The sequence below is a fragment of the Camellia sinensis genome, chromosome 1 (genome assembly GCF_055761805.1).
Source record: "Camellia sinensis isolate YWXY chromosome 1, ASM5576180v1, whole genome shotgun sequence".
Classification (NCBI taxonomy): Eukaryota; Viridiplantae; Streptophyta; class Magnoliopsida; order Ericales; family Theaceae; genus Camellia; species Camellia sinensis.
The window spans coordinates 116,542,077-116,564,189 of NC_138961.1; the positions used below are offsets into that span (position 1 = coordinate 116,542,077).

Consider the following 22,113-nt stretch of genomic DNA (forward strand, 5'->3'; position numbering starts at 1 on the left):
GTGAGTGAGAGAGTAACGAGGCCTAAAATAATGTTTTTCAGTTTTTTGTTTTAGATATTGCAAGTTTTTAAATATTTTAAATAATTTTTTTTTTACATTTAAATTCAAATAATTTACATATACTTAAAAGAAAAATATTTTTTTAATTTTTTTTTAAAAATCACTAAATTTCAAAAAAAATATAAAATTTAATACATTTCATATATATTATATTTTTTTACAAATATTTTATTTTTTAGTTGTATTCATATTAGGCACATCTAAAAAGTAATAAATAAATAAATTATTAAAAGAAGGGTAAATATCAAATCAAGGTAATTTAAAAAAAAATTACAAATTAGTGAGAAGCCATATAAATATTAATCATTAAAATTATAAACTTTTTCATGAATATGTAATTTTTTTTCCCAAAACCCCACTGGGTGCAAACTATCCCTTAAAATAGACACTAAATTATAAAATAATGTATAAATTATTTTTTACGTTTTCCTTAATTAGGAAAATTTAAGGTGAGAAATTTGGTTGGAAATTGTTAGTTTTTTTAAATCAAAAAAAAAAATCAAATTGAAATTTTTTATAATAAAAGCTTTCACGACATGCTAATGTATGCCGTGTAAAGTTATAATATTTTAGGACATGAAATGAATGTCGTCTTAAGTACAAATATTTTATGACATATTTTTGTATGTTGTGAAAATATACATTTTTTACGGCATGCTTTTGCATGCCATAAAAAAAATTTGGATTGAATTTTTTTTTTTTTTTGCAAAAGTTTTCACGACATATTAATGCATGCCGTGTAAAGTTATATTATTTTACAACATAAAATGTATGTCGTCTAAAGTGCAAATAATTTACGACATATTTTTATAAGTCGTAAAAACATACATTTTTTACGGCACACTTTTGCATGCTATAAATATATGAATTAATGACTTACATGGTATGTATACTATTATTGACAAAACATTAACGGCTTGCAAAAAAAAAAAAAAATTTGTTGTAAAATGTACTAACTACGACATGCATTTAATGCATGTCGTAAACATGATGCCATAAATAGTTAGTTTTGTTGTAGCGCTATAAACAATTAGAATTAATCAACTTTGGAGAAATAAAACTGCAACAACCCCGACTTGTGATCAGTCTATCATCCTTAATTAAGAATGCTTAATGAGTAATTAAGAGGAAATTCTGAGTTAATTGCATGAGTATTGTGTTATTTGTGTTTATATATATCCATAGTATGAATATCTGTTTGACTTTCTATTTCAATGCGTGAATTGAAAGCCTTATCGACTATTGAACACGAAATTGCTTGGGTTTTTGTGTTTTTGCGATTTTTAAAATTTTATGATAGATTTAATTGAAAATTGATTTGGAATTAAATAATTAGAATCAAAATAAATGACAGTTAATTAGCTTGATTAGATTTAAACATGTTTAATTAGTCTAAGCTAATTGGACCTATATAAGGCCAATATAGCTTCTAGAACTCAATATTCATCATCTTCATTGACACAAAAATGTGGGGAGAGAGAGAGAGAGAGAGAGAGGGGGGGGAGGGGGAGAGTTGTGTTCAACATTGTAGGAGGAGGAAATTGAAGAAAAATTGGAGAATTGAGCTAATTAACTTTTGAATTCAAACCTTAGGTGAGTTATTCAACTATAATTCTTGTAATTATGCCAAGGTAGAGTTAAGTTCATGAAGTTCATAAGCTCAATTGCATGATTTTGGGAAGTAAGTGTTAGAAATAAGTTAAGGAAGTAGGAAAGAAGTGCATTCCATGCATGCATGTCCATTTCATCACAATTTGGGGTTTGATTTCAAAGAATTATCACATACATGTGTTCATCTTAACTTTTGTCTTGAGAATTCATAAAGTTTCATACCAAATTACCTCAATGGTTCATGTTTTGAAAGCAAGGAATTCATATCATTATATGCATGTCATATATTCAAAGTTTCAAGCTTTGCTTTTGAACAATTGAATTACTTTTGGGTCTTGATTTTACAAAAGGGCTTTCAATTCATCAATTCTTATGAGTTTACAACTGTTTTTTTAATATTTGGCCCAAAAGAACATGATTTTGTGCAATGGAATTGAGTTTTGGACTTGGAGAGCAAATTTGGAAATTCCAAAATTTGCAGTGTTCGCTCAAGCAGTAAAGTCTTCACTCGAGCACATGTTGCAAGCTTCCAATAGTTTTGCAGATATGAGCACTTGGCTCGAGTGACCAAAGCTTCGCTCGAGCGTAAAATTTGAGCTTTCAGAAGTTTTGCAAAGGTTGATGGTTAGCTTAAGCGACCAAAAGACCGCTCGAGCGACCACCATTTATTTTCAGCCTTAGCTCGAGCGACCAAAAGTTGGCTTGAGTGTGAAATGAGAGCTTCCAATACTTTTACAGACTTTATAGATTCGCTCGAGCGAACTTCCCTATCTTCATAAATTTGTCTAAGTGGTCCAAAGTGTATTTTTGCATCCTCATTGCATCTAAGGCATTCCTAAACCATGATTAAGTTATAGTAATGAGGATAAGGATTAGAAACACACAAAGAAAGAAAAGTAATAATTTGAGCAAAAGTAAAGCGTGTGTTTCATCGTATATTTGTTACGCATTTGTGTAGGTCACGCGCCATAGTTTGTTTGATCTGTCTGCTCTATCTATTTTGTTACTGGAGCTTCTGTGAGTAATAACTCTGTAAAGCTATGTTCAACTTTAAGTGTTTTCTGAATGATATGATGTGATTTATTTTCTGAAATGCTATTTTATGATTAAATGAATGATTGTCTAACTTTCTAAAATGTATTTGTGATATCCTTAGCATCATATGATATCTGTTATATGATCTGATACCAAGGTTGGCTATGCATAACTGTTTATCTGCTTTGTATATGTCCCTTTATGGGTCATATGTACTCTCTCATGTAATCATGAGTCAGCTGTTAGTGCTATTGGATATACCACGTATGTACCACGTATGATTATTTGTGAGAATCTGATATGAATATGAATTTGTTTCTGAACTTAACTCTGATTTCTAAATCTGTTATGGACATCATTCATAAAACCTTTCTATTGTTATTCACTAGGTTTCAACTCACTGTATTATTTATGTATGTAGGTAATCAGGCACGTGATCATGCCTAAGCTGCTGCCTAGATCAATTTTGTATCGGCCAACCTATGCGCCTCCCGAGGAGATTCCCGAAATGCTTCGAGTGGTCGAATCTGTGAATTAAGTTTTAAGATTTTCATTTTCTTTTGTTTATGTCTAAAAAAGTTTTTGTGCACTCTATATATTGGGCTAAGTCCCATTTTGGGTTATTTGTTTTTAAGATGACATAAGGCTGATATGGTGATGGCATCATATATGTATATAAGTTGAAATTTTCTGTTCCATATATGTCTACACAACTCTATGGACATTGTATTTTGTATATTTGCTTATGCTAGCCCTATATTTTGGGTAATCTGTTTCAAAAGTCTGTGGTAATCCTAAGATTACTGGCTAGTTATGATGCTAAACCTATAGGGACGGGTTTAGGTTGTGGCAGAAACACATTCCCCTTAAAGACTTAGAACAAATAATGATAAAAGATGACGCCAAAAAAGAAAAAGAAAATAATATCCTAAAAAACTTCGAAGATATAGAAAAAGAAAAAGATGCTGCCTTAGAAGAATAGACTAATAATGTTAATGATATTGATATGTGTGGTGAAGTGATTTGGAAATACTCCAAAATCCAGTTAGACGTCCTTGATCCTTTGATTGCTACCTAAAAAATTGATGAACACTCCGATCGGGGGTGCCAGAATTAGCACTCCGACAGACAAGTCAATATTCTCTCCAATTTATTTCCATCTCAAGTTATCTTGTATATTCTCACATACCTCACTTTGGCTGACATTCCTCCCTTTTTATATTACATTTGGGCCCAAGGGTCGGGCCTACTCTTGATCTCGCACATAATTACTTAGTCAGCCTTCTAGTTGAGTGTTGGCTCCCATTCGGCTCCTTATATGGTCGATTCATATATTCGACTTCATGAGCCCCTGGTTAGGGCTGAATTGCCTTCGGCCTGATGTCTCGGTCAAATGCCTTGGCCTCTTCCTCATTGATTTTATTCGGTCTCCATAATTGCCCCCCGTACATCCGACTAATACCAATTAGTCGGCATGTTTGGTTTTGCGTGTGGAAAGTCAAAAATACGGCGCTCACACTTCTTCCAATACCGAAGCGTCAGAATGAACACGGTTTAGAAATCATTATAACTTTCTGCCCCTTCGTACACATTGCTCATTTAATGCGATATGAAACCGGGTTATCCCTTCGAATATTTTTTGAATATGCAAGGCTTTTTGGTTGTCTCACAATATCACTCCTTCTTCACGACCTTTGCGATTTCTGCCTGCTCCCCATTGTCCTTCTCTTTCTAACATGTAAGTTCTTCTCTTCTTTGTAGTTCTCCTTCATTCCAGCTCCCATTTTCTTGTTCATTTTTAGTTAGCGCATTTTCTATTCAGATTTGAATAGCGAAACATTTGAAAGCTCTCCTTTCTGCGGGCCGTGTTTCCGCCTTTCGACGCCATTTCTCAATTCTAGATGACGTCCATCTGTCACTCGTGGTGGACAACGTAGTTGACATGGAGAGGACTGATGCAAGTATGATCATCTTTCCATTCCTATCATCACTGAAGGTGGAGTTCGTTTCCTCCTTCATCCATTTTTTAGGGTCATTCTTGACTATTGGGGTCTACTCCCTTCACAGCCAAACGCAAATTTTTACCAAATCATAATGGGCATAGTAGAATTAAATTGAGAATTAAATTGCCGACCTAGGATTAATCTACGATTCCCTACTATTCGGCATTATTATGCCTTGGCGAAATCTTCGGGTCAGTAGGGATGCTATTTTCTCAGGGTCAAGGACACTGATCACCATTTGGTGACTATGCTTGCCAGCTCTGGTAAGCGTGTTGACGACGTCATGGTCGTTGTCCGAGGCAACTGGGAATTCGATGAAGGCGAAGATCACATAGAGCTTGTGCCTAGAAAAAAAGGTGAACCAGGTGGCCGTACAGACCCATTTCTTTGCGCATTTCTTATATGTTTACTTAGCTTCGATTCCATATACTTATCATTTCGTTTGTGTAGGAAATGATATGAAGAAAGCACTCACTTCGGCCGACGACGCTGTGCTTGAGCAAGTCAAAATCGCACTCAAATTCTTTGGCCGTCCAAACCTTCAAAAGCAAGGGATACAACCCAACGTATTCGGCTTTTTCGGCTGCAGATCATATCCTAATTCCAAGGGGTGAACAGCATCTTACGACACTTATCTTTCCAAACTTCAAGAGCCTTAGGGACATCGGCCTTGAAGGTTCAGATTCAGACCCAGGTGGTGAAGTCGATGATCAGGTCGCTAAGCAGCCGAGCCAATCCAACTCGAACAAGTCTGAGGGTCGTTTAGGGGAGAAAGTTGGCACGATCTTAATTTTGCTTTTAAAGAAGTCGGCTTCGACCTCTCATCCACCTCAGGCCAAATCGACATATCTTTAGAAGATGATATTTTCACCGATCTAGGAGACCTACCCGGTACAAACCCTGAAAACATGGCTGGGGAATCACTCGCACAGATGGTGAGAAGGAAAAATGCCAAAAAGATGGCAGCCTAAAAGAGGGTCGAAACCGCTAGATCTGAACCCCCACTGCCTACTCCTGTTGAGGAAATGGAGCAAGAAACTGTTGTGGCCAACTCGGTCATTGGACAACAATCAGGCGATTTAGTTGCTGAACAAAGGGAAGAGAAGCGCCCCACCGAGATTGAGGTCGACTTTTTTGAAGAATTAACCGATAAACGACCTCAAATAGAAAAGTCCCAAGACTTGGCGGCACCATTTATTGTCCAACCTAGAATGAAGAATGCGCTAGTTTCTGCCGATGCGTTAACTATGGAGGACCCCGTCGTGGCCCTAAGCGTGGCTTCGTTGATTTCTTTGCCGATGGACAAGGCTGCGTTCCGTGCAAAACCGGACGTGGTTTCGATAGCATTAGCTGCTCAGTCAGCGATATTGGTACGTAATTGGCAAACTTCATACTTCGTTTCTTTTGTTACCCATGTTTTGTTTCAGGTGGCAGGCAAAATCGCAGAAATCGGCCGTCGTCACTATGACGCCGTCGAGCAAATCGGCTTACTTAAAGCTAAAATTGAAACTGAAAATGGGAAAGTATAGGCACCCTATTTTTGACCGTCCTCAAGACTCGGTTGTGTTTGTAGGTACATCCGAACACAAGTTCGATTGCTCGTCGAGCATTCGACTTTCGCGGCAGAACGTCACAGGTTCGAGCTTTCCAGACCTTGTATCCTTTCTGCCCCATTCTTGGACTGTGACTTGGTCCTTTCAGCATCTTTCTCCTGGTGCACTGTCAGCCATGGTCTGGCACTGCCGGCCATGGATTTGTTTCTGCCGGCCATTAAGTGAACCTGCCGGCCATCAATGAGCCACTGCCAGCAGAACCCCTGTCTCAGCTGGTTTTACTCCAGATCTTTTGAGCCAGCTGGAATCCTTTTATTTGCCCTCCATACACGTGTATGGAGGGATAGAGCTCTTGCCAAGCTTCTTGAAGAAGCTTTGCATTGCTTTTCTTCTATATAAGGAGAGAGCCTCTCTCTTTATCAGGGGTTCAGCTCTTTGGAGAAGAAATATCCTTCTCTCTCTATATTTTTTTGTATATTTGTGCCTTGAAGTCAATTTTCCTTGCACTTCTACACTACAACACATAGAGATACACCACCACCATTGGATTGAGGTTCTTGGGAGGACTTCTTGAGCTCTGAAAGTGAGGTTTTATCCCCTGAAGTTGCTGGTTTCGAAGTTGGACTTCAAGGGTGAGTATTTTTCCCATTTTAGCACCTTTTTGTATCTCATTTTGGCCATTCTTGCATATTGATTTAGGCCTTGCTTTCAACTGAAAAAAGTCTTGTTTTTAAGTACTTTTGGTGGTTGTTTAAGGTCTTTTGGCTGTTGAGGGTCTTCAACCCTCTTGTTGGTCTTGTTTTGAGCCATGCCTTAAGGCCTCCGAACTAGCCTTCGTTTGGCCTTCTAACCACTGAAATCCAGTGGATTTTCAGTGATAGACATGAGGTTTTGAGGCCTCAAATCAGAGGGGGTGGTCCCCCTCTCTTTTGGTTCTTGTTTGCTTGCATTATTGGCCTTCCAAAGGAGCATGCCTCTATGTATTTTTGAGGCTTGGTTTAGGCCCTTTTTTGTGACATTTAGAACCTGCCTTGGCTCTGTCCATGGCTAGTTTGGTCACCTTTTGCATGCATATTGTATGTGTAGTATAATCCCATTTGTAGCTCATCAAAGTAGCATGTTTGCCTAGCTTGTGTTGAGTCCATTTCAGTAGGTTTTTGGTGATGTTTTACCATGTCTTAGATCTGTTTTGGGTTGGTTTTGTCACTCCATGCATGTGCAATACACTTGTAGTGTAAATCTCATAAACTAGCTTTATATGCTTCTTGCTTTAGCATGTCATCCTAGCTTATGTTCAGTCCATTTCAGCATGTATTTGGTCATCATCTGGCATGTCATGACTCTATCTTTTGCTGGTTTGGTCGTATTTTGCATGCTCCATATACTTGTAGAACAAATCTTGCTTACTAGCTTTATGTGCATGATGCTTTGACTCATCATCCTAACATATTTTGGCTTTGCTCCAGCATGATTTTGTTCTTATTTTGAGGTGTTTTAACACTGTTTTGGGCTGCCATGGCCATATCACTCATACTTTGTATAGCTATAGTGTAAATGCTTAAGCTAGTCTTGGGTTTTTGAGGTCCCTACCATGACATACATATGATGTTTGCATGCTTTGCCATCAGTCTAAGTGTTATTTCAGTCCATGAAATGTGGTCATACACTTGCATTTGACATGTTTTTAATGCCTTGGAGGTTTGGCTCTTTATGCCTCAAGAATGAATTTTTGTGCATGCCATTATGCCTAAGCCCTTGGCTCATCATTTCAGTGCATTTTTGGTCTTGTTATACCATGACGTAACTCTGTTTTATGTAGTCCAAATCATGCCATGTTTGGTTCTAATAGGTATGGTGTAATGCCTCTTTGTAGCTTTGCATGTTCCATGTTTTCGGACTTGTGTTCTAGCTCATGCTGGCTAACTTCGAGCTTGTTTTTGGTCTTGTTTGGACCTGCCTTAGGACTGTTTTAGGTCCCTTGGCCCTTTGGGGCTTGCTTTGTATGGCCTTGACTTAAGTCCCTTTACTTATTTTGAGCTTTGAGCATCCTAACATGCCATACTTGCATTGTTGAGTTGATTTGGCATCAATTTACATGAGATTTTAGAGCTTAGGGTGTTGTCACATATCCATGCTTATTACTCTTTAAGTGTCCTTAAGAGTTGCATCATTGCGTCTTAATCCTTGAGCCAATTGGCATGCATGTTTGTCTCGTCATTTCATGTTTTTCATACCATCATTCCAACATTTTTGGCCATTGATTTGGGCATAGCTAAGGTCTGTCCATTTTGGTTTAAATCCATCCTTTGCATGTTGTTGCATGCTTGTCTTGCATATTGTTGTATGCTTGCTTCATCCTTGTATGTTGTTGCATGCTTGTCTTGCATATTGTTGTATGCTTGCTTCATCCTTGCATGTTGTTGCATGCTTGTCTTGCATATTGTTGTATGCTTGCTCCATTCTTGCATGTTGTTGCATGCTTGTTTTGCATATTGTTCTATGCTTGCTCCATCTTTGCATGTTGTCGCATGCTGGTTCCATTACATGTTGTTGCATGTTTATTACACTGCATTTTGCATGCTTAAGTCATATTGCATGATTGCATGTCCAAGTTAGCATTATGTATGCCATCCTTGCATTGCATTGTTATTCGGATTAAGTGTTAATCTGAGCACAAGAAACGATGAACATTTCATACTTCAAGTGATGAAACGTGCCTCAATTCTCGGTCGCCGACACTCTTGATTATCCATGATAGAGTTCTAGGCACTTATGTGTTTATTTGTGCATTCATTTCATATTGATTTGCACAAGTTGAATTTTTGGCCATCATGCATCGGGATGCGTGATTGATGGTCGTGAATCCGATTATGCCTCTCCCCTTGATGTTTTGAGGTGATATGGAGTGGCATAGTCCATACATACCCTTAGGATACCCTCCATTTTCTCTATTTTGTGCTCTACTGTAGCTTGGTGTCCCAGCACATCAGTGGCTGGCAGTGCCCTACAGATGGTCGGCACCTCCTCATCCTTGGCCGGCAGTGCCCACCCTTGGCCGGCAGGTGGTCGGCAGTGGCTTCCAATGGCTGGTAGGCCATTGATGCACTCCCCCAGACTAGTTTTGGTAAGGTTCAGCAGGAATTCTTTGAGGACACCCTGCAAACAGAGCCTCTAGAGAGCAACCGGAAGGCGTTTCGAGGCAAGAAACCGAGCGCGAGCATGCATACCCTCTACTTCTATGAACAGAGCTGGAGCAGCATTAGTTGTCGCTTTTCATTTGTAATTAGTTAATTTGTTAATTAATTAAGTTTTGTAATAATTAGTTGTAGCTAGTTATTCATTTTTTGGTTATGTAATAATTAATTAGCTTGTTAGTTAGTTAATTAGTTGACATGTATTATTTATTCGGACCCTCCGTCGAGAGGGCCAATTTTATAATAAGGGTGTGTGCGTGCGTGCATGTCTTCCAACCTCCATTTCTTTCTCCATTTTACTTACATGTTTTTGTTGGTTAGTTTTAGGTCATTTGTAGACGTCCCCGAACATCCCGGGAGGGAAATCCCGATTCGTTCATTTGGGCTTACTACAATTCGGACTCAAATTGTCACGGTTCTTAATCTGAACCAAAGAGTCCAAATCCGGCAAATTGTTTTGGAAAACAGATTTTTGTAAAGAAGTGCCAAACATGGACTATTTTGCCAGATACAGAGTCGCCACCTAAATATTTTATTTTGGGAGAATTTAGGAAATCCTGACTCATTTGCCTAAGGCCACGTGCCCGTCATCACCAAAGTTGCCTCAGCTCGGGAACTTGGGCACGATTGGAAAAGGTCAGCTATGAGCACCCCCTCTCGCCCGATCCGAAGATCGGCCTCTACTAACCATGATATCTTGTTTTGAAAACATTATGCGTTCTTATTCTGGTTATTAGCCTAGATTTACTATGTGATGCGCACAGCACAAAAGTATAGACTAGATCGCCTAATTTGGAACAAAGCATCGCATATCCGTTTGTTTGGAAATGATTTGAAATCTGCTACTCACGAGTAGGCTAAAACACGGATTTCAATGAGTTGTTTCAACTCAAACAATCCAACCTTCACCCACAGGCATTCAGGCAGTAATATCACATAAGCACATAGCCACATGGTAAGCATGCTGTCATGTTAACATTCACACTCATGCGAGATGCTAAAGCATAAATACTTACATCGTACTCCGTGCCAAAGCAATGAACTAGTTAGTAATCATGCATGATCCTAATTCAAGTTAACAAATGGCTAATGCAACGCATACTGAATGTCATTAGAACAGGCTCGGTTAATCTAAGGATGACATGTGAAATGCGACAACTCAATGCACGTATTCAAGTTTGGAATTGAAATACTATGCGATTAGCATGATGCGCCGAGCCCGGTGCATGCAAGACTGATGAATGATGCACGCATGCATAGCATAGAGTATACTAAATTAAATATGCCCTAATACTAACCATCAAAGCAGGTAAGTAAAAGGGAGAAAGAAGTGGGGGTTGGAAGACATGCACACATGCACCCACACTTATTACAAATTCGCCCTCGCTCGGAGGGGCCAAAAGAATAATACACTTTAATTAACCTACAGGCTAATTAAATAATTTACACACCACCTAATTAATTAACAAATCAATTAAGCTAAGGAAAGCATTAAAAGGCCTCGGGAAGAGGGATGCACGCGTGCTCGGATTGGCTTCGCTCGAAAATCCAATGCCATGCACAAGCTGCCTCTGTTTTCCCTGCTCTGCTCCTCTAAAAATGGCACAATTCCCAAGGTATACCTTATGAACACTGGAGAATGCCACTGGCCACGAGGAATGGTCACCGGCCAAATAGAAGTGATCATCGACCATCCATGGAGTTATCGGCCATCAATAATTGGTCGATCGGCACTTGATGTAGTCGACCGGGCAAAGCTACCTGCAGAACCTGTTTTGACAGCAGTAGGGGGCAAAACAAGGCATGGCAATGCATTTCAAGCAAATATGTGCACCAATACACCCCTTATCATGTTTATGACTCAAAGGGGGATAGTACTCGATTCTCGGACCACCAATCACGCATTTCAATGCGTGATGGCCCAAGAAACCAAGTTGTGCACTTTCATGTCAAATGAAATGCAAACCAAATAAGCACATAAAGGCCCAACCTCTATCACTAGATTTCAAGAGGCAAGGCATGCATGTTCAATGCAATGCACCCTAGGCGTGGAAACTAAGTAGGCAACATGAACATGTGGCAAGCATGGAAAGCATGTAACAAGTATGCAAGCTGATTGAGCATGCAAAATGCAATGCCAACATGCAAATATGCAAAACATGTGGCATGTTAAGCAATCAAAACAAAGATGAGAATGCATGCCAAATGCACTATGATTCAAGCATGCAACACATGCGGTATGCCAAGTATTCAACAACACACAAGGCGAGCATGCAACAACACGCGAACAATGGACTCATACCAAGGTGGATAGCTCTCTACTAAGCCCAAACAGTGGCCAAAGGCTATGGAAATGGAGCCAAATGCACATACAAGCATGTATGCATACATGATCCAATTCCTAAGCATCAAAAGGCAACTTTTAAGCAGACTAAAAGGGAGGACAATCATGGACTAATGGCATGCATACTAAGCTCTGAAATCATGTTATAAAAGGTGCCAAACCAAGTAAACAAGACAAACTAAGCATGTAACGATGTCCGAAACTCAAGGTAAGCCAAGGGGCTTAAACCATGGTCATACCAACCAAGCCTCACAAGGCTAAGAGGACTTAAAGTAGTCCCAAGGCAGACCTAAACAAAGCTAAGGACACGCCTAGATAGCATCTAAGTGGCCTACGCATGGAAGCATACAAAAGAGGCCAAACTTGGAGCACAAGACTACAACCTTTTAAAGCATTAAGGAAGCATCAAATGCAAGCATACAAGCATACCATGGGGACTGAAATGATGCTATAAGTGGTGCCAAACCACTGAAATGAGCTAAGCAATGCACGCTAAACACTCACACACCCGAGGCTAGCAAGACAAAATGCAAGGTGGCTATACAAAGCAGGTCAAGCATGGCCAAAGCAATTAAAAATAGAGCTAAAGCATACTAAATCATGCATAAAAGCTTCACAAAGCTTGGCCAAAATCATGCTATAACAAGGCTCAAAGCACAAAGCATGTTAAGACAAATTCATGGCATTACAAGACAAGTATGCTAAGCATGCATGGTGTGTCTAAACCAACTAAAAACAGTGCTATATCATGACAAAATAAGCACAAATAACACTTAAGACATGGCCAACATGAACTTAAAAATGGTGCTCACACATGAGCCTAAAATGGCACTTTTTGAAGGCAACAAGGAGAGGGGATGGCCCTCTCCTTATTAGGACCTTAAAGCACCATCCCCACCACTGCAATCCCTCAAGATTTCAGTGGTGAGGAGGCCCAAACAAGGTAGTCCTGGAGCTCACCAAAATAGCACAAAATGGGGGCCAAACAAGGCCTAAGAGAGGTCAAACAACCCCAAAGCTCAAAGAAACCTTAGACAACTATTTTAAGCAAGTAAAAATAAGACTTTTATATGTTATACACTAAGCTCAAAAATAGATGCAAGGTAGACAAAAATGGTATGCAAAAATGGGATATTTAAAGGTAAAGTTCTTACCCTTGTAGACCCCTTCAAGAACAGCACTCCAGCTGCTTTCCTTAGCTCAAAACTAGCTCAAAACTTCAAGAACAACCTAATGGCTCCTCAGCAACCAAGGTAAGGTGTAAAACTAGGTGTTTGTGCACAAAAGTAAGGACAAACACACACTTATACACAAAGAGAGGGAGATATAGAGATAGAATAGATACACTATGGCTAACCCTAATCCAGACCTCTGGAACTCAACCACCTAACCCTTGAGGAGGGAGGAGAAGCCCTCCTCTTATAGAGGATCACTCTTGCAAAGCATACAAAACAAGCCAAGCAAGAGTGAAATCCCTCCATACACGTGTATGGAGGGGGTGCAAGGTGTATGCCAGCTGGCACAGCTGGCATAAAAATATCTGCAAAAGCAGATGCACAGTGGTCAGCCAACCAAAAATAACAAAATGGCAAAATATATGGTACCGACCACAAAGAGTACCGACCGACCAAACATATGGCCAATGGCGACAAAACAATGGCTGGTGGCCTCAAGCCATGGCCGGTGAGGTGTGGGGGTGGCCCACAATCCACTCTCTACCCCTTAAAAGCAAAACACAAGTGTTGGTGCAAAACCAAACACAAAACAGTCGAGTCGAGAGATCCTGATGCAAGGCGCGTGGCCGAGACCTCCGAGAACTCAAGACGAAAACAAACATGGATGATCACTGAGTGTTCAAATAGTGACGTCCAAGTCTTAAGGACGGTCAAAAATGGGGTGTCTGCATCATTCTTCGATTAGCATCCTTATGCTTCGCATGGTTGCATTCATCCTTCGATTAGCATCCTTATGCTTTGCATGTTTACATCCATCCATCTGTCTAGCATACTTATGTTTGCATGTTTGCATCATTCATCTACATTGCATGCACTGGGCTCGGCGCATCATACTAATTGCATCGTATTTCAAAATTCTAAATTGAATACATGTTATCTAAATTGCATCTCATATGCCATCTTAGGATAGCCGAGCCTATTTCTAGTTGCATTTTACATGTGTTGCATTAGCCATCTTAACATGAACTAGGATCATGCATTGATTACTAACTAGTTCTTTATTTTGGCTAGGAGTACACTGTAAGTATTTATGCTTTAGCATCTTGCATGTGTGTGAATGTTAACATGACAGCATGCTTGCCATGAGGCTATTTGCTTAAGTGTATAACTGCCTAAATGCCTTTGGGTGAAGGTTGGATTGCTTGAATTGGAACAATTCATTAAAATCTGCATTTTAGCCTACTTACGAGTAGTAAACTTCAAACCATTTTCAAACAAATGGATATGCGATGCTTTGTTCCAAATTAGGCGATCTAGTCTATACTTGTATGCTGTACGCATCACATAGTAAAGATTAGCTAATTAACCGGAATAAGAACACATATATTTTCAAAAACTAGATATCATGTTTAGTAGTGGCTGATCTTTGATCAGGCGAGCGGGGGTGCTCATAGATGACCTTCCCCAATCGTACCCAAGTTCCCGAGTCGAGACAACTTTTGTGATGACGGACACGTGGCCTTAGGCACGAGTCAGGGTTTCCTAAATTCTTCCAAAATAAAATATTTAGGCGGCGACTCTATATCTGGCAAAACAGTCCATGTTTGGCACTTCTTTCTTAAAAATCAGTTTTCCAAAACGATTTGCCAAATTTGGACTCTTTGGTGATTTATCGGTCTTGCATTGCACTTTATGAGATCAAATTCAGAACAATAACAATTTGAGTCCGAACTATAGCATGAGGCCCTCGAGGCGCGTCTACAGAAAGCTAAAGAAGCGTTGGCCGAATTGAAGTGACGTCTCTTAAAGCCGAGTCTGAGGCTAAGAAAGCGGAAGAGGAGCAAGTGAGGGCCAACGCTGAGGAAGAAAAGGCCATACGCTCCAATCTACTCAAGGTGGCTGCTGAAGAGAGCGCGAATATGGGTGATGATGCACTCAAGTTAGACAAAGAGACGATCGCGATGCTAGAGGCCGATTTGGAAGAATCAAATAAGGCGAAAGAAATCACTGACTCAGAGATTTCCAAGGCGTTCGATGTCGGAGAGAACGCGACCATAGAGAAGTATGTGGAGGAGGTATTAAAGTTTGAGAACTGGGGCTTCAAACATGGCTAGCTTAAAGCCCTGGCGGCCGTTAATGTGACATTGGAGCAGCCGATTCGATACAAGTAGCTGGACGTTGAGCTGTTGGAGTCTGACCCCAAAAAATAAATAGTGCTAGCGTAATTTTACTTTATGTTAGGTATCTTCTATATGTAGTTTTTGTAGGTTTTTGCTCATTTTGTTTGTAGGTTTTTGCTCATTTTGTTTATAAGTCATTCGTAGGGTAGTTTTCATGTGTAAAGTGACATTTGTTTGTATTTAGTTTATTAATGAAAATCGCCTTTTTGTCTCTCTTCTGAATTTGCTAATTTAAATTAAAGGCTACGTAGGACAATGTAGCATAATTCGGCATTAAATCTACCCTTACAACATTTGGCTATAACATCATCTACCGAATAAAACATGCGGCCCAATTGTTAAGCTTGTAGAGCAGTGTATCGCGATTCGGCTATAACATAATATGCCGAATATATTCATATATCTGCCCTTGACCCATTTGGATGTCATTCTAGAGCCGAATAAAACATACGGCTTGCAACATGTCTATAACATAATCTGCCAAATAAAATATACAGCTCAACGTTAAGCTCGTCTAGCCAAGTGGGGTAGTGTATCGTGATTCGGCTATAACATCAGATGCCGAGTAGATTCATATATTTGCCCTTGCCCTATTTGGACATGTCGTTCCAGAGCCGAATAAAACATATGGCTCGATGACGCCCCATTTGGATGTCGTTCTAGAGCTAAATAAAACATACGGCTTGCAACATTTGGCTAAAACATAATTTGCCAAATAAAATATATGGCTCAATGCTAAGCTCGTCTGGCTAAGTGGGGCGGTGTATCATTATTCGGCTATAACATAAGATGTCGAGTAGAGTCATGTACCTGCCCTTGCCCCATTTGGACATGTCATTCCAAACCCGACTACGGATGCGGGGTTAGCTGTGGGGCACATCGGAAATGCTGCATGCATAATTAATGAACGGGGTATCTAGTATTTAAGAGGTCCACTACAAGAAAAAACACTTTTGGCGACCACCTATTTTTTTTGGTCGCAAATAGTCTACTTTCTGCGACCAAAATTTAACTTTTGGTGACCACAATTTTTTAGTCGCGGAAAATCACCTTTTGGCGACCAAAAAAAAAGTTGGTAGCGAAAAGTATATCTATTGGCGACCAAAGCCTTTTTTGGTCGCGGAAGATCACCTTTTGGCGACCAAAAAAAAAGTTGGTCACAGAAAGTATACCCTTTGGCGACAAAAAAAAAAAAGTTGGTCGCGGAAAGTATACTATTGGCGACCAAAGGCTTTTTTGGTCGCGGAAGATTACCCTTTGGCGACCAAAAAAAAAGTTGGTCGCGAAAAGTATACTATTGGTGACTAAAGGCTTTTTTGGTCGCAGAAGATCACCTTTTGGCGAGCAAAAAAAAAAGTTGGTCGCAGAAAGTTATGGCGGGATAAATTTTAAAAAAATGATACTACTGTAATTACATGCTATTTTTCTGTTTAGGCATTAAAAGTTTTATAAAATAATATATAACCCAATTTTTATGGGTTATATATATTTTTTGCCAAATATGAACAAGAAGCATGTTATTGGCAGAGTGGATTGGGTGCATGGTGACTCCTTGGTCAGGAGTTCAAGTCCCAGGCAGCACAAAAGAATTATTTTTTTTTGGGTCAAGGCGCTGACTTTTGGCGACCAACTTATCTTTGGTCGCTAAAAGTTTACTTTTGGCTAATATGAATTGGACTTTCCGCGACCAAAAAAGTTGGTCGCGAATGGTCACTTTTAGCGACCAAAGGCTTTTTTGGTCGCAGAAAACTATCTGTGACGAGGCTTTAGCGACCAACTCGCGACCAACATATTTTGGTCGCGAAAAGGTTTTAGCGACCAAATATGGTACTTTTCGTGACCAAAATGTTGGTCACGGAAAGTGTTTTTTCTTGTAGTGGTCCTAGGCGTCGTGGAACAGATCTGGCACAAATGACGAAAGGGGCAGTTGATAATTTAAGAATGAGCATAAACTTGAGCGTCGACGGTGGTCGTAAGCGGGGCCATAGATGTCTCAGACATTATTCTTCAACAGTAAAGGAGAAGGAAGGAGATTGGCAGAGCTGGACGCTGAAATGCATCCCGCTGCTGGGGGCGGCGCTCAAAGAACAAGTAACGTGACAACAGAGAGGAGAGAAAGACGTCGGTCGCCCAGACATCGAAGTAGGTCCCCCAAAAGAGGTGAAGAAGTGTAGTCCCCCAGAGATGGGGCATAGCAACGGTGGGGCTCAAAGACCGCGAGTGGGCATATCGCTGCGAAAAGTGAGCCGAGCAAACCGCCGCGCCTGCTGAGCTTTTCGGTCTTTATTGGGAACAAACCAATGACCGAAACGGACTCAATAGTCCGGGATCCTAATGTGGCAGTGGAATTCACGCGGAAAATATTTCCGCTAGAGGTGCAGCAGTCGCTTGTCGGCTGGGGTGATTACGAAATTTTCAGGGAAGGTATACATGGTTCGATCTGAGGACTTTACAGCGTGTATGAAGTCGGCATGCGCCTGTGTGCGGTGAAAAAAAAGCTCAAACAAAGGGAGGGGCGCATTTGGAATTTGGAGCGCCGGGCGGAGAAAGTCGAGAGTGAGCTAAAAAAGACCAAGGCAGCTGAGACGCAGTCGGCTTGTGCCGCAAACCCGGTTGTCATGGACAGTCAACCAACGCCTGCTAGATCATGCTATGGCCGATAGGGAAACGACAAACATGTTTTCCAAAGAGGCTATAAGAACTCGAGCCTATGAAGAAGGCTTTTTTGATGGCCGAAAAATTGGCATTGAAAAGACTAAGGAAAATTTGGCAAAAACGTTTGTCGATGTGAGAACCGCGACTTCAAGCACGGTTGGATTAGGGCTTTATGAGCCACGGGCGTCAACTCAGCGTCTTCATTATATAAAGAGTACAAGTTTCCCTTCGAGACTTTTGATGCTGAGAAGACAAACGACGAAGAAGAAGGCGCCGAACCAGAGAAAGCCTAAATATTGTAATTTACAATCTAGGACTCATGTACTGGTAAGAAAAAGTCATTTTAGTTGAAATAAATGTTCATTGTTCTTGCGTCTTATCAATCAGTGCATTTTTGTGTTCCAATTTTATTCTATTGCCCTTAGCTTGAATCTTTTAAACCATGTGTTTATTAGCTCTCGTAAATTGACGGCTCTGTTTAGGCAATGTACTTATTTGAAAAAACGTTTCAACTGATGCTCTGAATCCGGAAGCTTATTCAGTCTTAACGTGAACATGCACGAAGGGCACTTTGAATTTGGAGGTTTATTCGACCCAAATGTGATCACGCACAAAGGGTGCTCCAAATCTAGAGTTTTACACGGCCAATCGTGATATCCACGAAGGGGGCTCCGAATTCGGAGGTTCATTCGGCCCAAACGTGAACATGCACGAAGGGCGCTCCGAATTCGGAGTCTTATATGGCCAATCATGATATCCACGAAGGGCGCTCCGAATTCGGAGGCTTATTCGGTCCAAACATGAACATGTACGAAGGGCGCTCCGAATCCAAAGTCTTATATGGCCAATCGTGATATCCACGAAGGGTGCTCCGAATTCGGAGGCTTATTTGACCCAAATGTGAACATACACGAAGGGTGCTCCGAATCCGAAGTCTTATATGGCCAATCGTGATATCTATGAAGGGCGCTCCAAATTCGAAGGCTTATTCGTTATTCAACCATTATTAATCGAGACGGTGATAAAAAAAAAGGCATTGCATTGCGGAATTCGTAGATGTGTACATGTTAGCATAACAGCAAAAATTAGAAACAAACTAGCATACCGTACAAGTTGGCTTAATGATAAAATTTATGCAAATGGGTCGAATTCCAGGGGCATGGCAAACTTCTGCTAGCCATGTCTGAAAGTCAATACGCCCCTGTTCTAGCAATCAAATCAATTTGATAAGGACCGTCCCAATTGGGGCCTAATTTACTGTCTGCCGTATTCTTAGTAGCAGGAAGAACTTTCTTGAGGACCAGTTCTCCAGGTGTATAACGACACAACTACACGCGCTGGTTATATGACTTGGCGAGCTGCTGCTGATACCGCGCCATACACACAAGAGCATGATCTTAGCGTTCTTCAATCAAAGTCAGATCTAGGGCCAATATCATGTCATTATGGCCCATATGAAAAACCTTGGATTTTAGTGTGGGCAGGCCGATTTCAAGAGGGATAATAGCCTGTGTCCCAAAGTAACAAGCAAAAGATGTTTCTCTAGTAAACCGCCTTGGAGTGGTGCGATGAGCCCACAACACACTGGGCAATTCTTCAACCCACCTGCCTTTGTCCTTTTCCAATCATTTCTTGATGTCGTCCAAGATCACTTTATTAGAGGCCTCAGCCTAACCATTGCTTTGTGGGTATGCCGGCGAGGAAAAGTAGGGTCAGATACCATATGTGTTGCATAACTTCCGATAGATGCCACAATCGAATTGGGTGCTATTGTCGGAGAAAAGTGCCCTCAGTATGCCGAATCTTGTTATAATATTTTTCCATTCAAAACGTTTAACATCGACATCTTGAACATGTGTTAATGCCTCTACTTCGACCCACTTTGTAAAATAATCTGTTCTAACGATCAGGAATCGCTTGTTCCCTAGAGCTTGCGGTAATGGTCCGACAATATCATGTCCCATTGAGCGATCGGCCAAGGACTAGTAATGGAATTTAATTCTTCGGCAGACAGATGAGTTAATGGGGAAAACAATTGGCATTGTTCGCACTTCTTTACGTAGTTCTCGGCATCTGTTTGCATAGTCGGCCAATAATACTCTACGTTACGGGTCGGTGGGCCAATGAGCGTTCTCTAGAATGGGCACCACAGCTACCTTCATGTATTTCGGCCAAGAGTTCCTCAACTTTGTCTGGGTGAACACATTTCAGGTACAGCCCAAAGAGAGATTTTTTGTAAAGCTTTCCTTGCGGATCCAAATAGTATCGTAGGGCTTTATTTCGCAGTTTGTGGGCATCTTTCTTATCCATTGGTAGTTGTTCTGAGGAAATGAATGCAGCGATAGGGTCTATCCAACTTGGTCCTGGTTCAATGATGTTAATCTGAACTAGTTCAGAAGAGGTGATGCTCGACTCTGGGATGAACCCTACTTTGATTGTTTGTTTGACTTTTGAATAAATGGTGGAGGCTAGCCAAGCAAGGGCATCCGCATGCGTGTTCTGATCCTGAGTTATCTGATTCAACTCGTGGAGGTCGAATTTTGTGAGCAAGGAATTCGCCGTTTTCATGTAGGCTACCATGTGGTCATTTTTAGCTGCATACTTCCCTTTCAATTGGTTGATAACTAATTTTGAGTCACAGAAAACAAGTAATCGCCGTGCACCAAGGTGAAGTGCGTTATGAAGGCCGGTTAGCAATGCTTCGTATCCGGCCTCATTATTTGATGTATCAAAGCCTAGTTTGACCGCCTGCTCGATTATTGCCCCTTCGAGGGTCATGATTACTACGCCTACCCCGCTGCCACGTTGGTTGCATGATCCGTCACAGTACATCTGCCAAATGTCTCCAACATATATTCGCCAGTTGGGTTTAGGTTGCACTTGATTGAACTTGAAGTCGGCATGGCATCCTGTGAACTCGGCTACAAAGTCGGCGAGCACTTGTCCCTTAATGGCAGTTCTAGGCAAAAACTGGATATCATACTGGCCGAGTTCCAAGGCCCATTTCAAGACTCGCCCTGATGCTTCCGCGCTACAGAGCGCTGACCGGAGGGGATAGTCCGTTAATGCCTCTATGGTGTGAGCCTGAAAATAGTGCATCAACTTTCTTGCAACCACCACGAGAGCATGGGTGAGCTTTTTCAGTGGTAGATATCGTGTTTCGACATCGACCATTGCCTTGCTTACAAAGTAAATTGGTCGTTGCTCCCCAAGTTCTTCCTTTAGTAGCACGGCACTGACCGCCCGGTCGGATACCGCCAGATACAAGATGAGCTGATCGCCTGCCGATAGGGTTGCCCAGAGTGGTACTGATTAGAGATAAGTTTTCAAGCCATCCAGCGCGACTTGGAACTCGAGGGTCCATTCAAATGTTTTGCCCTGCCGAAGTGTGTAAAATAATTGTCGATAGCGATCTGAGGAATGGCTAATAAACCTATTGAGGATGGCAGCCATCTCGATCAACTTCTGAACTTCTTTGACCGACCGAGGGGAGTCGAGTTCTAGAATTGTTGTGATCTGCCTCGGTTGGCCTCTATTCCGTGATGGTTGACAATATAGCCGAGAAATTTTCCGGATCCGATGTCGAATGCACATTTTGAGGCGTTTAGTTTTATCTTATACTTTCAGAGAATGCGAATGTCTCTGCTAAATAGCTAGATGGACATGCTTTTCCTTGGATTTCACCACCATGTCATTGATGTATACTTCTATGGTGCGGCCGAGCTATTCCTTGAACATAGTGATAACTAGTCTCTGGTAAGTTGCCCCCACATTCTTCAGTCCGAAAAGCATGACCTTGTAGCAATAGGTTCCCCTTGGGGTAAGGAATGCGGTCTTTTCTTGATCTTCCGGATGCATGGCAATTTGGTGATAACCCCTGTAGGCATCCAAGAAGCTCATGAGCTGATGATGTGCCGTTTCGTCCACAAGTTGGTCGATTCTGGGAAGAGGAAAACAATCCTTTAGACAGGCCCTGTTCTAGTTTGTGAAATCGACACAAATATGCCAAGATTCATTTTTCTTCTTTACAACCACGGTATTGGATAGAAATGTGGGATAAGTGACTTTATGAATTGCCCTGGCATCAAGCAATCTGTCAACTTCATCAACAACGGCCGATGCATGCTCCGCGGCTGACCGCTAAATTTTCTGAATGATTGGTTTGGCTTTTGGATCGACGTTTAAACAATGTTGGGCCACAACTGGATCCACCCCCGGCATCTCGTATGGTGTCCACGCAAACACGTCAAGGTTGCCGAGTAAGAATGACACCAGCTCACCTCTATCAACTTCATTCAGGGAA

The 22,113-nt window shown here is 41.0% G+C and overlaps 1 protein-coding gene across 1 annotated transcript; it reads right to left on the reverse strand.

Annotated features, from left to right (window-relative positions):
• Positions 1-19,910: 19,910 nt before the first annotated feature.
• LOC145819352 (uncharacterized) lies at positions 19,911-20,984 on the reverse strand. The gene has a single exon (XM_082913335.1). It carries the CDS (start codon positions 20,982-20,984, stop codon positions 19,911-19,913), a length of 1,074 nt encoding a protein of 357 aa, XP_082769461.1.
• Between the last annotated feature and the right edge of the window lie 1,129 nt (positions 20,985-22,113).

Coding starts and splice junctions, on each gene's coding strand:
- LOC145819352 (XM_082913335.1), bottom strand. CDS start 20,984: ATGGTCGATGTCGAAACACGATATCTACCACTGAAAAAGCTCACCCAT.